At 38.3% G+C, this 15,283-nt stretch overlaps 1 protein-coding gene across 2 annotated transcripts in view; it reads left to right on the top strand.

The window, feature by feature from the left end:
• FHIT (fragile histidine triad diadenosine triphosphatase) overlaps window positions 1-15,283 on the top strand; it is a 378,484-nt gene that overhangs the window by 246,168 nt on the left and 117,033 nt on the right. For both annotated transcript variants that reach the window (XM_065749905.1, XM_065749904.1), the window contains exons 2-3: window positions 1,911-2,056; window positions 2,748-2,777. In XM_065749905.1, the coding sequence (XP_065605977.1) occupies window positions 1,911-2,056; window positions 2,748-2,777 (176 nt within the window). The remainder of the gene's footprint in view (window positions 1-1,910; window positions 2,057-2,747; window positions 2,778-15,283) is intronic.

Here is a 15,283-nt window from a genome sequence, read left to right as displayed (position 1 = left end):
AACTAAAAATCCACAAAATGAGACTTTTTTCTTTTTCCCCAGACAAGATTGGTTCATTTCTAAGTACCTGTTTGCTAAATATGTATTTCTCTTTCCTTAAAGTATTTTAATACCATGAGTTATAAAAAGAAGAAACAAGAAGTGGTGGCATAGCTGTTTTTGTACTGAGTGAGGGAGGGCCAAGTTCTCAAAGCAGATTAATGCCCACAGCTGGGGCCAGGCTTCTGTTGGGAGCAAAGAGAGGTGCTAGCTGTAGGGCTTGCTGGAAAAATCTGCTCGTAGTTAAGCAAATATCCATTACAAGATTATCTGGACTCTAAAAAGTTATCAAAACCTGCCCCTGCTTCTTTGCTTCCAGAAAATGCCTGTTTTCCCCTCCCACCTGAATTTCAATTGAGATTCCAATGATAAGCTTGGTGACTGCAAACATATCTCTGTTTGTGGAAATAAAACATCGTTTGCAAGTGTTAGTCATTCCTGCTTCAAATGTCTCCTGAGGTTCTTGAGGCATCTTAAGTCATGTCAGCATAACCTCTTTGTGAACCTGTTACAACTACAGAGCATCTCCTAGTTGCACTTCTTGGAACATGGAGAATGTTCCTGAATAGCTGCAGGCTTTAAGATGCAGTAAAAATAAATGTTACTGTAATACAAGGCATGGAGCTTAATTTTCTTCAAATAGTCCTTTGAGCACTCATTTTAATACTAAAAAAACAAGATGTTAATTTTCATTGCCTTTGGTCATGAGAGTTCAGCGGGTGTTAAAGGTGACTGTAAGAACATAATGCAAACACAAACTGTATATCAGAAAAAAAAAATCTGTCTGCAGGGAACAGAAATTAGAAGCAAGTCCCTCGTGCTTTCTTGTCAGATTTACACAACTGAAGCTCTGAAAAGAATTCTGGACACTATTAATAATGTTACAAAACTGACTTTCAAGTGAGGAAGCATAGCAATTATTAATTTCTGTGCACGCAGCAGGGTAGGTGACTGTGAATAGCGTTTGTGTACTTTCCATTATTTACTTTATAGCTTCATTTCACTGAGTCATGAAGCACTGTTACCAAGGTAGGATGAAATCAAAGTATTTGTGGTGTTGTAAACAATGCCTAAAACTTAACAGGGAGAAGTCTGAAATATCTTACTGTGTTTCTAACATTATATAGTGTCTATGACAGGTGAGCATTTGTAGAATCGTGGAATCATTAAGGTTGGAAAAGGCCATGAAGGCTTTTAAGCCCAACCTCACCATGCCCACTGACCACATCCCTCAGAGCCACATCTCCGTGGTCTTTGAACACCTCTGGGGGTGGTGACTCCCCCACCTCCCTGGGCAGCCTGTGCCAGTGCCTCACCACTCTTCCTGTGAAGAAATCTTTCCTAAACAGTCCTTGCTATTACCAGTGTAGTGTCAGTTTTTCACTTTTATATATGTAAAATTAGAGGTGTTAGATCAAGATTTTTAAATAAGCTTATTACATATGTGGAAAAGCACTGTAGAAGTGCTGTCTCAGGTCACAAACACAAACCCACCTTAAAATCCTTTAGCTTTAACCCAGTTTTAAACACAGAAAGGAATGTCTCTTACATACAAAGATGCTCTATTCTAGCAATTCTGTGTGTAGATCAAAATTGTTTTTGTTCGTGAAAATTTTGCTTTCCTTTAGATGCGTTAATTAGTAGCATATCAACCTTATTTCAGTCATGTGAGGGGCTAGGGGAAACTTCTGAACCAAGCATCGTATGATCAGATGTATTTAGCCTCATGTTTTAGTTGCTGTAACCCTCAGAGTGGAAGGAGTTACTGTAATTCAGAGGTGATCAGAAACTGGTTATGAACGGGAGGGTGAGACTCTTGTCCTTCTGGGTCGCTCAGATTTGTGTTTGTGCCTTGACAATCCCACCTTCAGATGTTCTCGTTTGCCCTCTGCGGCCGGTGGAGCGCTTCCGTGACCTGTGTCCTGAGGAGGTGGCTGACTTATTTCGTACGGCGCAGAGGGTTGGCAATGCAGTGGAGAAACACTTCTGTGCCACCTCACTCACCATCACAATTCAGGTTTGTAAACCGGTCCAAAAGTGGTTTAATGGTTTGTTTTAGCGGACTTCCAGCCTTCTTCCTTAAGCCAGTACAAAATGGACATTCAAACTTGAGGAGGTAATAAATGCAAAATAACAATTACAGGAAGTGAGCGGAGGGGAAGCATGGTGATAGGGGATTGATCTTCTAGAGAAGGTAACCTACTGCTTGGGATGGAAAAAGGGAATTTCTGCTTTCCTACTTGCCCCTTTTCATGTGCAGGTAGAGAGAAGTGGCTATGTAAATATGTTATCAGTTCTGACCTATTAGATTAGTGCTGGGTTTGTATTCCAAAAAAGAACACTATTTAAAACGTATCATTTTATTAGAATAAGACTTTAAGAAAGCATGCTTTGATTAAACTCTCACTTACACGTCTGATTTTATATTCACAAGGATCAGAAACCTATTGCTAGTATTCAAAAATATAATCTGAAAGCATGAAAATTAACAACTGTGGCTTTTGTGGTCTGAGATACATCTCAGTTTGCTGTGGCCTGATGAGGAAAGGCCCAAGTCTGAAAACTTTGGGTTCAAGGGTCCTCTGGAGAATATACTAAATTACCATACAGTGAAATTGGATGTAAATGATTAATGAGTGATATTTCTGAATCCCTCTGTGTGATCCTTGTTAGTTCCCCTAACCTGACACTTTTCCCTTTGCTTACAGGATGGCCCTGAAGCTGGACAAACGGTGAAGGTGAGTGCTTATTATGCAGAATACAAATTAAGAGACAATTATAAGAACTAATAAAAAAATCAAAGCTAGTCATCTGCAGACCATTGCTGTACCATTATGTTATCCTTGGGATCAAAAGATCCCAAGTGTGCAATAGCTGTAAATGCTTTTTATTGAAATTGCACAGGAAGATGTTTGCAGTTGTTTTTTTTCTAGACTGAAGTTTTCAATGATGAAAATACCTTTTCCAAACTGTTGGTGTATTTTGCAAGGAAAGCCATAGAAAGGCATCTTTTTAAGTTTTTTGTTTATTTTGTGGAAGAAAATATTGCCCTTCTGTTCCTAATCTCTTTGTCTTTTTATTGCCTAATGAGTTGTAGCTAATTATTGGAACAGTTAAACTGAACCACGTTATGAAAATACACCTTTTGTCTGTACTTTCTCTCTAAATATTCATGTCACATTCTTGTCACAGAAGTTCAAATGTAATGGAGCCAGTGAAGCTTAAAAACAGATTTTAAGTGTACTTCTGAAAAAAAAAAAAAAAAAAAAACAAAAAGGAGGGGGATGGAGGAGAAAAGGATTTATGATTATACTCTCTACTTGAGTAATAACACAGATAACATCCAAGATGGCTCTCTAGCCATGTTTCACTGCCTCATAATGCAAATGCATGTGTAGTTAGATTGTATGCCTAAATATTAGATAAAGGCTATTTTTTACATTTGGAATCAAAGGAAACTCAAATATGGCTATGGTTTAGTACTTTGTAAAATCAGATTAGATGGCTCAAATAAGCTGTTTGGGTTGATTAAGATAACTCTAACAACCAAATGATAGCATATAGAAACATTTTACTTCTTTCCAATTTGCTGTATTGACCTTATTTTTCCTGTGCCTTTTTGTTGTCTGCTTTGAATATTTAGCAGGGAGGTGATAGGGAGAGAAAAGAAGAAATTAGAAAATCCTCAAGCTTTGGAAAACTGAGCAGTGATAAAGGAGTGTAATACAATTTACTGCAGTACTGCAATAAAATAGATTCTTCAGGTCATGGCTTAGAATGTATTGGGTGGGTTTCACTGGGAATGCATTTTGGTGTGTGAAAGTGTTTAAATACTTCCATGAATAAGTTTTGTTAATAAACACCAACCTGTCTTAGCAAATGGATCGCAGGATTTCTTTTACTATCTTGGACAAGTATTTTTTTCCTGCATAAAAAAGGGTTTATGGGGATGATTATATTAAAATGTGAGAAAATATGCTGAATGAACAAAACCAGATGCAAAAACTGCCATCTTGTGTGACTGTGGACAATACGACATGCTTCTATAGATCCTAAAAAGGGAAGAAATTATATATAATTGCGTATTTATGCTGGAGACAAAGAGTATTAATCTGTCCAGTATCATGCAAATGGTATACCCACCCTTAGCTCTTCCATCTCACAATTTTAATGAGCAGTGAGATGAAAATGACCCACTCTTACAGCTGTAAACCCCTAGACTCCGTAATAAAGTCTGTGTGTTCCTAAACCAGAGGTTAACAGTTTGCATTTCTCTACTTTTCTGCATCATTGGGCAACACTGTAATTTATCATCACTTTAGGATGTTTATCATCTGAAAATGCCAACAACTATTTTCTTCAGAGAGCTTAGAGCTTTCAAAACTGGAATTGGGGAAGAAATTACTATGATCAAGATCTTATTTAAAGTGAACAATAGGGAGGGTACATAAATAGCTGGTTCTACTTAAATTCCTTTGAATCAAGAAGTTTGAAAAAAACACCTATATGATCAACAAGTAATTTATGAACTTTGAATTCAATGCATCATGTGATTATGAATTTGTTTTTCTTCTTCACTGTAATCCAGGTTTCCTCTAAGGGAACTTGTAATTAAAATTTCTGGAACAGACTTAATATTAGAAAAACATTCTAATAGTAAGAATAGCAAAGCATCAAAATAAGTATCCAAGGGAGTTTGTGCAGCTCTGTTTCAATAGCATAGGCAAGCATGTGTCAGGAGCTAATTAGGTGTAGCTGATCTAGCTTTGAATGAGGGCACATACCAGATGGCTTCAAGAGTCTTTTCTATTTGTGTTTTGTATAATTCCATATACCTGTATAAACATTGGCATGTGCTCTATAGGAACAGAATTAGAGGAAACAGGAAGAGTGCTGGCTGTTAAACTGATTGTTGCAAAACTTCACTGCAAAATGGAAGAGCTATCAGCTTGGCAGAAAGAAAAAGCTGTGTGAGAAATTTTATATGAAAAAGATTATGAAATTCTTTTTCAGCAAGGAGGAATGGTGATCCATGTCCAGGAAAAACAGGAAAAACACTGGACTGCTGTTTGAGTACATCTTTGGTTTTCTTTGCTATATAAATGCCTGAAATTATAAGTCCATGCACCAGGTTTAAAGATTACCTTTCAGTGTGATTTTTGGATAGAATCAACAGTGAAAGATTGTTTGACAGTGTTAGATCCTTACTGTGATAGTGTGAAACCTGCTGGTGTATGCAGCTTTCATATAGTCATAATGCAATAGTACCTGTACAGAAACATTACTAGTTATCTAACTGGAACCTGTTCATCTTCTAACAGGTAGTTCTGCAGTTGTTGTGCTCCTTTCTTTGTGGATACTGTCTGCCTTTGAATCTAAGATATCAGAGTCTGCAGAATGGCAATTCAGGAAAGCTCATGGTCCTTCCAAATTCTCCCATTAATGACAACTGTGTGTTTGTCTTTGGAATAAACCCTGATCCTCAGTTCACTATTGCTCTGGAAGTGTAGATGGCACTTTTCTCAGTGTTTCATGATTGGAAAGAATACATTGCTAAGGAATCACATTCCAGGTCTCGGACCATAAAGAAATACAAAATATTCCACAGCTGCCTACTTTGTGCGCAGTCTAGCCCTGATGCCTACTTATGACAGGGACAAATGTCCCTCTGTGTAGAGGTGCTCACAGACTTGCACGCTTGGTGCATTATTGTATGAGGTTCTTGCACCAACTCACAATAGAGAGCCTGAATATCTCTAAGCAATGGGTCAGCAAGCATAGCCATCTTCCAGCATTAAATGTGTTTTGAATCCTTATTTCTTCCAACTTGAGAAACGAAGGAAATTGCTTTTAGGTCCTATCTTAAGAATATTTATATCTGCAATTTTGAGCTCTGTTTTTCTTAGTGAATGCAAAGCCTACAGTGTCCTTCTACCAGGAGTGGAGTTTCATACTGGTTCTGTCTGAGAATGCCTTAAATAGCCAGGCAATTTCATGGATCAGGGAAATCAGCTCTGCATCTTAATGCAGACTTCTTATTGCTATGTCAAGTGAGTGACGTTTCAAGATTTTCCCTGGTATATTTTATAGCCTTCTCTCCAACATCAAGTCAGCAAATGCTCCAGCTGCCCTGGTGGATGTATAGCGTAGCACAGAATAAACTCTCAGGTTTACCTTTTATGTGAGATTCAATCACAAGAAATTCTGTGCACTCTGTGCTCTGTAAAGGCTAAACAAATCAAGCTGGCAGGAGCATGATGCAACTAATTTATCTGTAGAGACAAGATAATATTGCACAGCAAGTATCCATTGTGCTAACACATATGAACACATACTCTATTTTGCAGCTGCGTTGAAGTCTCTGTCAGCTCAGCACCTCAGCTATTATCCATGTCCTGTTTGCCAATTACAGGTTCACCTAAAGAAATGAGAAATTGAGGCTGAGGGTGGCAGTGTAGGAATACGTGCAGAAATTTTGTGTGACACACACTCCACTAATTATTTTACACTGAGAAGATTGCATAACCATTATTTTTTGATGTACACGTTTTTCTTTCCCAGATGTTTTTTAATGCTATGTTAAATCAATCCACCTGGCTTTCATTCCTGAGAAATCTTTACCAGAACTGTGGAGTGTAGGGTTTATTTAAGCCCACAGGAGCTCTTCTGTACTATTTGTCTACTTGTCCCTGGACATGGAGTACTGGACTTCAGGTCTGAGTCATTAAATGTAATCAGATCACACTACAGCCTGATTGCATCAGAAGGATTAAATTCACCAACTGCAGCACTCCTGATGCCTCAGCCTGCTTTCCCTGCAGGCTGGCAGATGTAAGTCTCTGTTTGATGGAGTGTTGGAGGCTACCTTTTTCTCTCTTAAAACAATGAAAAAAAAAAAAAAGCTGGCATTTGAGAAATGCAAAAATGTCTTAGCTCTAAATGAATTTAGAATTTCAAGTAAAAAAGACATGGAAGAAGCAAGTTTTAGAAGAATGGTTTGCACTGGAACACGAGCAAATGGTCTTGTTTGCTTTACTCTTAAGAACCGTGATTTTTGTGAAAGCCTGTGGGATGCCCAGAAATGATTTGATGCAGTACAGCAGTCTCTTGAAAGTGCTTTGAGAACTGCACTAATATTTGGTTGGAGCATGTGTAATATTGCAGCAAATTCCAGTAGTTTTAAGGCTAGTATGTCTGTTTTCAGCTCAACATTTTCTTTCTATTATGGTACTATATTTAGGTTGGACTGGGGCTTGTGGGATGTTAATACTGAATATTTGCAAAGCTATGACTATAGTGGCCCTTACAGCAGCTGGGAAGCAGCTGGGGCATCCAGACTGTTTGACTTATGCCAACCACCACATAAAGCCCTTTGTTAGCTTTTGTTGCCTGCTCTAAATTCCAAATATTCTAAATAATAATTCTTACTCTTTCCTTTAAAAACCTTTTCAAAACCAGCCTTGAATTTTTCTAATGTTCTTTACAGTCACTTAGCCAGGCCTGTGTTTTCTGTGACAGAACTAACAGATACAGCCCTAAGGTTCCAATTTCCTTTATAAAATTCTTTTTTCTATCAGGACCTCACTTGTGTTCATTACATATATCATACTGCTCTTTGTCTTCTGTGCTTACAGCTCCAAAAGGAGCTGGTTCCTGATGTATCTTTAGACCTGCCCTTAATACATACATAGGTTGCTCTGAAAGTACTGCCTACTGTTTATTTCTGTGGAGACTACAACAGGTACAAAGAGAGCAGTAAGACTCACTCGTGTGCAGTTGCTGAGGGTTTTTGAAGGCTGAAAGAGATGAAAGAAAACAGGGAATTTAGAAACAGCCCAGTGATTGATGGGCATGACACCATCCTGACTGAGAATATCAAAGGCTCCAAGGCACTGATGAATGGAAATGAAGACCTGGATAATGAAGTCTGGGCTAGAAATATGAGGTTGTGAGGTTCCCTGAAGGGATGGGGACAGAAGTTGTGGAAAAATTCTCTTTAGAAGGGAATTAATGCTAAATTCACCACTCAATCTGGATGATTTTGAATTTCCAGTAGTGAGTGTCACATGATTTGAAAAGTAGTACCATTCTCTGTCTGTAGACAAACAGAATATCTGCACAGACTAGACCATGAAGTGAACAAATGATTAAAACAAACCCCTAACTGCATAGGATTTTAAAAGTAAGACTCTAATGAGGGAAGTAAGAGAATTTTCAAAAGATTTAAATTGAAGAATGGTAGCAAAGTGAGATTTTCCTCTTCAGTGGTAGCAATTCTTCCCTTCTTTCTTACCATATGGATTTCTTAGATGAATATTCTCTTTAGGTAGTTTAATTCCAAAAATACCCCCAGAGCTAGTCAGAGTTATTGACACTGTCTAAATTAAACTATAATAAGCAAGTAAGTGGGCTCAAATGCTTGTTTAATTTGCCTTAATGTACTCTCAGATATTAAAAGTCATGCAGCTCAGTTGGCTGCAGCCAGCATCTCGTTCATCCCTTGCTGGGCATGGCCGCCCTCCACTGCAGGCCTGCAGAGTGCTGCCTGCTGGCTTCCTTGCTTTCCCAAAGGACAGCGAGTGAGAGCTATGCAGCAGAGAACATGTGCCCTGTTTGTGCTGGGACACTGCCCTGTGCTGCCCACCCAACCTGGTGGGTTCCTGCAGGGGAAGGTTAAACCCTGCCAGGGCACCCCAAACTCTGCCTTTCCACCTGCATCTCCAGGAGAGCCTCTGACTGCTTCAACAAAGATGCTTTGAATATACATTGTTGTATTTTTGTGGGTTGGTTTTGTCTGTGCGTTTTTTTGTTTTTTGTTTTTTTTTCCTGTAGTGTGTTCATATATTTACAATTTTCGTGTCAGAAGAATTTTGAACAAATAATTCAGAAGGGTTTATTTGAGAGGTTGAAAGCTTTTTTTTTTCCCCTATAAACAGAGTTACAATTCAAAATGAGAAAGTGTTTCTAGCTGAAAGGTGGGAAAGTTTTCCCCTGCAAGTGTTTTAAGAGGATATTTTGAAAACATCAAAGTATTTTCTTCATGGAAACAAAATTTCTTTTGCAAGTGCTTTCTGTTTTACTGAATTGGCATTTTCTGTCCAAAAAATAAAAATAAAGGTGGAGAGGGATGTTGAGAAATTCATGAATTGTGATAGATGCTGCTTTTCGTTGGCCCCACAATGGCTGAGATTAGCATCAAAAATCCTATGTTTTAATTAGGAAGTGTCTTTCACTTCTTTGTTCTCATGTTACAGCAATATGTTTTGCATTTAAATCGTTCTCTGTCCCAGAGTATGTACAATCAATCAACTGCCACTCTTGAGTACAGGTCCTACAAATACCCTATTGTGCTGCAAATGCAAAACCTCTTGAAATCCCAGACAATGCAAGAGGTCCGAAATCATTAATAGCATAGTCAAGGATGTCTGATTAATTTTCATGTGGTTAGTGTATGAATTTCTTTCTAGGCTCCATCTCATCTGTAACACTTCTCTGTATTAAGCTGGCATCTTATAAACCTCTTCATTTTACAGGTGGGAAGCTTGCTGCTTGTTTCCTTTTCATCTTTTTTTTTGGTTACAAAACATTGCTTTCTGCAAGAACGTAGCCCTCTAACTAATGTGCAACATCTTACCTGTGAAAGCATTCCCATTTAATTCAAATATATAACTTGATGCTGTTCCATGTCTTATATTAGGTGAAAATTGTTTATTGAGAAAGCATTGGAAGGTTTATTTCAGTTTATTAGGTTTCTGAATAACTCTTTCTAAAAATTAATATAATGATTTATTACACAATACTGTGTCCCAGTGCTCTGACCTTGTGATTTTGCACGTAGAGTCATAATCTAGCTTGGATTGGAACGGACTTTAAAGCCCACACAGTTCCAACCTCATGTTATGGGCTGGCTGCCCCCACCAACTCAGGCTGCCCATGGCCCCATCCAGCCTGGCCTTGAGCACCTCCAGCAATGAAGCACCCACAGCTTCTCCAGACTCCTACTTCCTTTGCATTTGCATTCTAACCTAACAGGGAATGCTGTTACTTTCTCCTAAAATCCACAATAAAAATATACTTGTGCTGACCACAGATCCAGAAGGGGTGCTAAGGGGTCATGGGTGAAACAGAAAGCTTTTCCTCTTTCCAGTGCATGCCTTCTATAAGCAGGCACTTAGCCACTTTAGCCTGTCTTGTGGTTGAGTTTACTGGGTATTCTTACCCCAAAGTGTTTTCAGTAGATTGATATATGTTAAACTTTGGTGCCTCAGTTGTGTGGCTGGATGCTGTGACCTCTGAGCCTCACAAGAAAGTAGAGAATTTTTGCTTCTTTCATGTTAATGACCCACTTTCAGCCAGAAGAGGGCTGAAATTTATTAGAGCTCAGGCTGCCTTATCAGTGCAAGAATGAAGAAAATATTAAGCTGGATCAATTTCCTCTTAAAGTCTTCCTCCTCTTCCAAAAAAGAACAAACTGTCTACCTAAAACTTTCTACAGCTCCCCAGAGAGCCTGCACAGCTTGAATGAGTTTGTTGCTTAACAATCTCAAGTAAACAGGGAGAGAGCACATGTAATGTTTTTGCATGTGGTAGCAAGGGAATTGGGATCTTTCCTAGCTCTATTCCTAGAAAGGTTTTATCACATCAAAGAGTAGGTGGTTACACTGTCCTGGAACCTATTGAAAATCTAAGCACATCTGAGATGTGAGTACATCTGATCTAGGGCATGCATTTTCATCTGTCTGGCAGCACCATGTTAGCCCATGGAGGACTTTATTTTAGAGAAAGAAAATCCTCAGCTAGAAATGATTTAGAAATGGAAAATCGAGGTTAAAATAATAGAATATAACTTGCTCAGTAAGATCCAGACAGGATGACAAGGTGAAGGGTTTGTAATATTTTTACTGTTTAAATAAAAATAATTTCAAATATTCTGGACATTTCAGTAGTTCTTGTATCATGTTCACTGAAAGCCAGGCTGGATAAGCCTAGAGCATTCAGCAAAAAGAAAGCAAAACCCCTCATTCCTCTCATACCTCCTGAATGCTGCTTCTGTGCACTGTGGCAAGACCTCCTGTAGACAGGGTCACTCCTCACTCTGTACATCCAAGCTGGAGTTTGGAAATAGCAGAACTATACCTTTAAAGCCCAGTCTCTAGGAGCTTTATCAAATGGCCTCTCTGCATTTGGTTAGAGGCAGGAAAAGCCCAAGCTGGCTGGTGATGCAACCATTGCTGGAATAACATTTTCTGAGGTTAAATAAGAATGGATGTAAGGGCAAATTGTGTGGTACTCAGTATTTTGCCTTTTCCATTCACCTCCTTGTAGTGATGGGAGTGAAAACATGAGGCTTATCCTATGCTGCTCATGTGATGACTACACATGGCAGTACCTTGACAAGTTGTGTTTCTCAGGGTTCTACAATTCCATGCTGCCTTTTTCTAATCGTTTACTGTTTTGGTGACAGCTGTCAAGCAATGCTCTGCTGTTGGCACCGTGGTGTGCACTTGAGGTGCACCATGCCCTTTTCCCTTTTGCAGAAAATTGAACAAGATATGAGGAGAGAAGCTTAGATTCCCTGTTTTAACAGTTATCAACTTTGAAGATAGACTGCTTTCAGAGAGGAAAGTTCACCTAATAGTAATTAGCTAAATGAGTGAAATTGATCCTGAGGCTTTTTCTTTTACCACTGGGTCCCACCACAAATCCATTTCTGTCCATACATATATGCTGTACCAGGGCTAAGTGAGGTGTGTGCATCACATCTCCTGTAAACAAATCCTGCCCAGTACTGCAGAGCCAAGCTGTGCAGCCAGAGACAAGGATATTTTTACCCAGTACTGAAGGCTGTATATTGGAAAGACATCTTGAATTTGCCAAATTGCTCAGGTCTTTTGAAGGAGAAAAATGGTTTTTCTTTGGTAATCTCCTAGCTTATTACCTCTGAAAAATCAAACCATTTTCTTTTCATTTTCATTTATGCTTTTTGTGAATTACCTCCTCCATTGCTGCCTTGGACAACATAAAATGAAGTTCTTTCCCTGACATCACTGATCCAAATTCTTTCTGTGAGAATCTGGAAGAAAATAAACCAGACCAGATAGAACGTGCTCACATGAATTATTATCTTGATCTTGCTCTTAGTGATGTTAAATTCTGAAATGGTGAATTTCTCTACTTGATTTCATGAATGTTGAATTTCTCCATCTAGTTTTTAGTATTCCAAAGAAGGATAATAGCCAAACGTAGCACAGTATTTCTCCTTTTTTTTTTTTAATTATTTAACTTACCTGTGAATGAACTGTATTAGTTTTCCATTGAGAAGGTGCAGAATAGGCAATTAGATCATGAACACTGTTGAGTTTTCCCATCCAGACTTCTAGCATGTCTCAGATCTTCTGGAGAGAATGACCATTAGGGGGCAGGCATTCTGCCCAGATAAAAGAATGGGTCACTTCAAATTGTATGCAGAAGATGCTTTTTATCTGTAAATTAACTTTGAACTCAATCCAAAAGATTATTAAAATTGGGAACTTTTGGTGAAGCCACTCCAAATGAGTTTTAGAATAGTTTTAGGGAGGGGTGGACTTGGTGATCCCTAGAGGTCCCTTCCAACCTCTGTTTGATGATTCTGTGAATCTATAACATACATGCAGTTTTCCAAGTCCAGATAAACAGGATAACCTTGGTGTTGAAGGCCAGATTACCTTCTGATACAAATGATTTAGTTCACTTGTGAAAATACATGGGCTAAATCAGTGGAGCTTTTGCCATTTCTTTACATTTTTTTACCCTATTTGTGTAAGCAATTCTTTGCATTTCGTGTACTTGTAACTTGAATATAAAATCATTAGTCATATGAATGCAAAGCAGCATTTTAAGAAAACAACCTATGAAGCAAATTTTGATGTAGTGCTTCTATTTTTTTAAGTATTTTCTACTTCACCTAAAAAAGTTCACTGCTTTAGTAACTATCAAGTCAAACAAACAATCGAATAAATAAATAAATAATAAAATAAAGGAAAATCCCAGAATTTATTAGGTTCTAATAAACTCCCCCTCAGTGCACATACATTTAGAATCGTTCATTAACATTAATGAGAATTATGCATACATCCTGGGGAGAATAAGCCCTGTTGTTTTATTTCTTTTCCTTGTTTTCAGTATTAAATCTTGTCCTGCAGTCAGTTCCATAGGGCATATATGCATTCCTGCTGTGCAGTTATTTGCTCTACTTTATATATTCAGTTTGAGCACTTCTTGTTGTGTAGTGAAGGTGGAAAGTTCATAAATTAAAAAAAAATAAATCTGTTTAACAGAATTTGTGGACATGCATAAAAGCAAGGGCTTTGCAAATTAATGAATTAATAGATTACTATTGATTACCAGCAGAGCCTAATTAAATTATAAATTTTCCCCCACACAATTACTTGTTTCATGCATGTTATTAAATGATTAAATTCTTAACTAGTTTTGAAGCTCTTAGACTTGAATGAGGTGCTCAAGAAAGCAAAGCTGTGTTTGATGCAAAGGGGCAGAAGCAGAGCCTAGTTACATGGATTTATGATTTAATTTGCTGTGTAAGCTTATTTAGTGTAAATATTGAGTTGTTGGTTTTTTTTTAAACAACACCTTGATTAGATTTTGTTGACAAAAATAAATACAAAATATAGGATAGTTGATAAATTATCTGTACCTGATTGGGAAGAGTGACTCTTGTCTATTGCTACCCTGAAGTACTGTTTCTCCCTCATTTCTCCACTTCCAGCAGTTTCCTGCTGCAGTCAAGCCCCAATCCAGGTGTAGTGTGTGACTGAAAAGCAAACTCTGGAGGAAACCAAACGCATTTCTGTTGGAAGTTTAATTTATTCCATATAAATAACACAACTTTGCCATACCTCATTTCTGAGGTAGCCATTGATATTTCATTGAAATCATTAAGAAAAATAAACAAGGGAAGGTTCTGGGGAGAAAATGTGTTGCAGAAGGGAAGTAAGCAAATAACACTCTTCAGTTTGACATACTTTCACATAATATGGATTTCTAAGAGCGGACTGCGGGAGAGGGAAATGTGTCTTTCCCTAATTCCATTTTGCCAAAACTCTTCTGTCTCCGGTGAGAAAATTCCTTGGGTGCAATTCCTCAGTGCAGCACAGTGCTGTAGCAACACCCTGACAGCAGCTGGGCCTCAGGCACTGCCTTCCTGCTTGGTTCTCTAATTAACAGCAGCTTGCAAAATGAGCAGTGGCATCGCGTTCATTAGCGGTGGGGGCTGTGTTTTGTTTGCATTTGCTGGGCTTTCCTGGCAGCTGATTGAAGCTGGGAGACAGATTGCTAGTTGTGCTGCAGGGAGCACTGAGCCTGCCTACGCAAGGAGCATCCAAGCAGTGCCCACTAAGGAGAGATGTGGCTTCACTGAAAGTTCTCTCAACTCATGCAGGAGTTCTTCACCGTGAGGGATTTAAATTGGTCGTGCATTAAAGTTGCTGGGGGTTTCCTTTCCTGAGGACCACTCTTTCTTCTCTCATTCCTCATGCAAAATGGATGCAGCCATTTTTAAAACACCTCTTTCAGTTTTTCTAGTTTCCAATGATTAATATGTTGAATTTCCATCCTAACATTTTGAAGCATTTGTTGAACATGTGAATACATATGGAAAAAAGGTATTCTGTAGTTGTGTGCCTGGTTGACACTATAGTTATCAGCAGATTGCAATGAATGACATTCTGTTCCTTAATATATTTATGGCTGTTTTTAGCTTTTGTTGGGCTGATTTGACCTCAGCAAGACCAGGCTGGGAAGCAGATGTCAGCTCTGTTGGGTAGAATGCCTTCTGGTCACTCCAGGAGAACAGGACAAGTGTGTGTGTGTGTAGAAATGAAAGGCAGAATATTTGCAGTTATTCTTGAGTGGAACATGCAAACAAATTTCAATAGGCGGGCAAAGACAGGCTGCAAACCCTACTGGGAAATGATACATTGCTGTTAAACGTTGTCATTATCCCATGACGTTCAGGACTGAAACTTAACTAAATTTTGCTGAAAACTTTACCTCTCACCATTTTTTTTAATGTGATTTAATATATTAGCCATAGAATAAGTGAAAAAATGAGAACCCAGCAGAAAATTAATATTTATCTTTTACCAGTACGTAACGAGCTTTGTTAAAAAATGTCTGAAAGGAAAGAAGAGTTTGTTAGACAAATTATAATTTTAATTGCAGACATAATTGATTATACTCAGCATGC

The sequence above is a fragment of the Cyrtonyx montezumae genome, unplaced genomic scaffold (assembly GCF_038088225.1).
Source record: "Cyrtonyx montezumae isolate F1298 unplaced genomic scaffold, pur_monq_1.0 scaffold_6, whole genome shotgun sequence".
NCBI classification, from domain to species: domain Eukaryota; kingdom Metazoa; phylum Chordata; class Aves; order Galliformes; family Odontophoridae; genus Cyrtonyx; species Cyrtonyx montezumae.
Note: the sequence above shows the minus strand (reverse complement) of the source record. Positions and strands in the feature narration are given on the sequence as shown.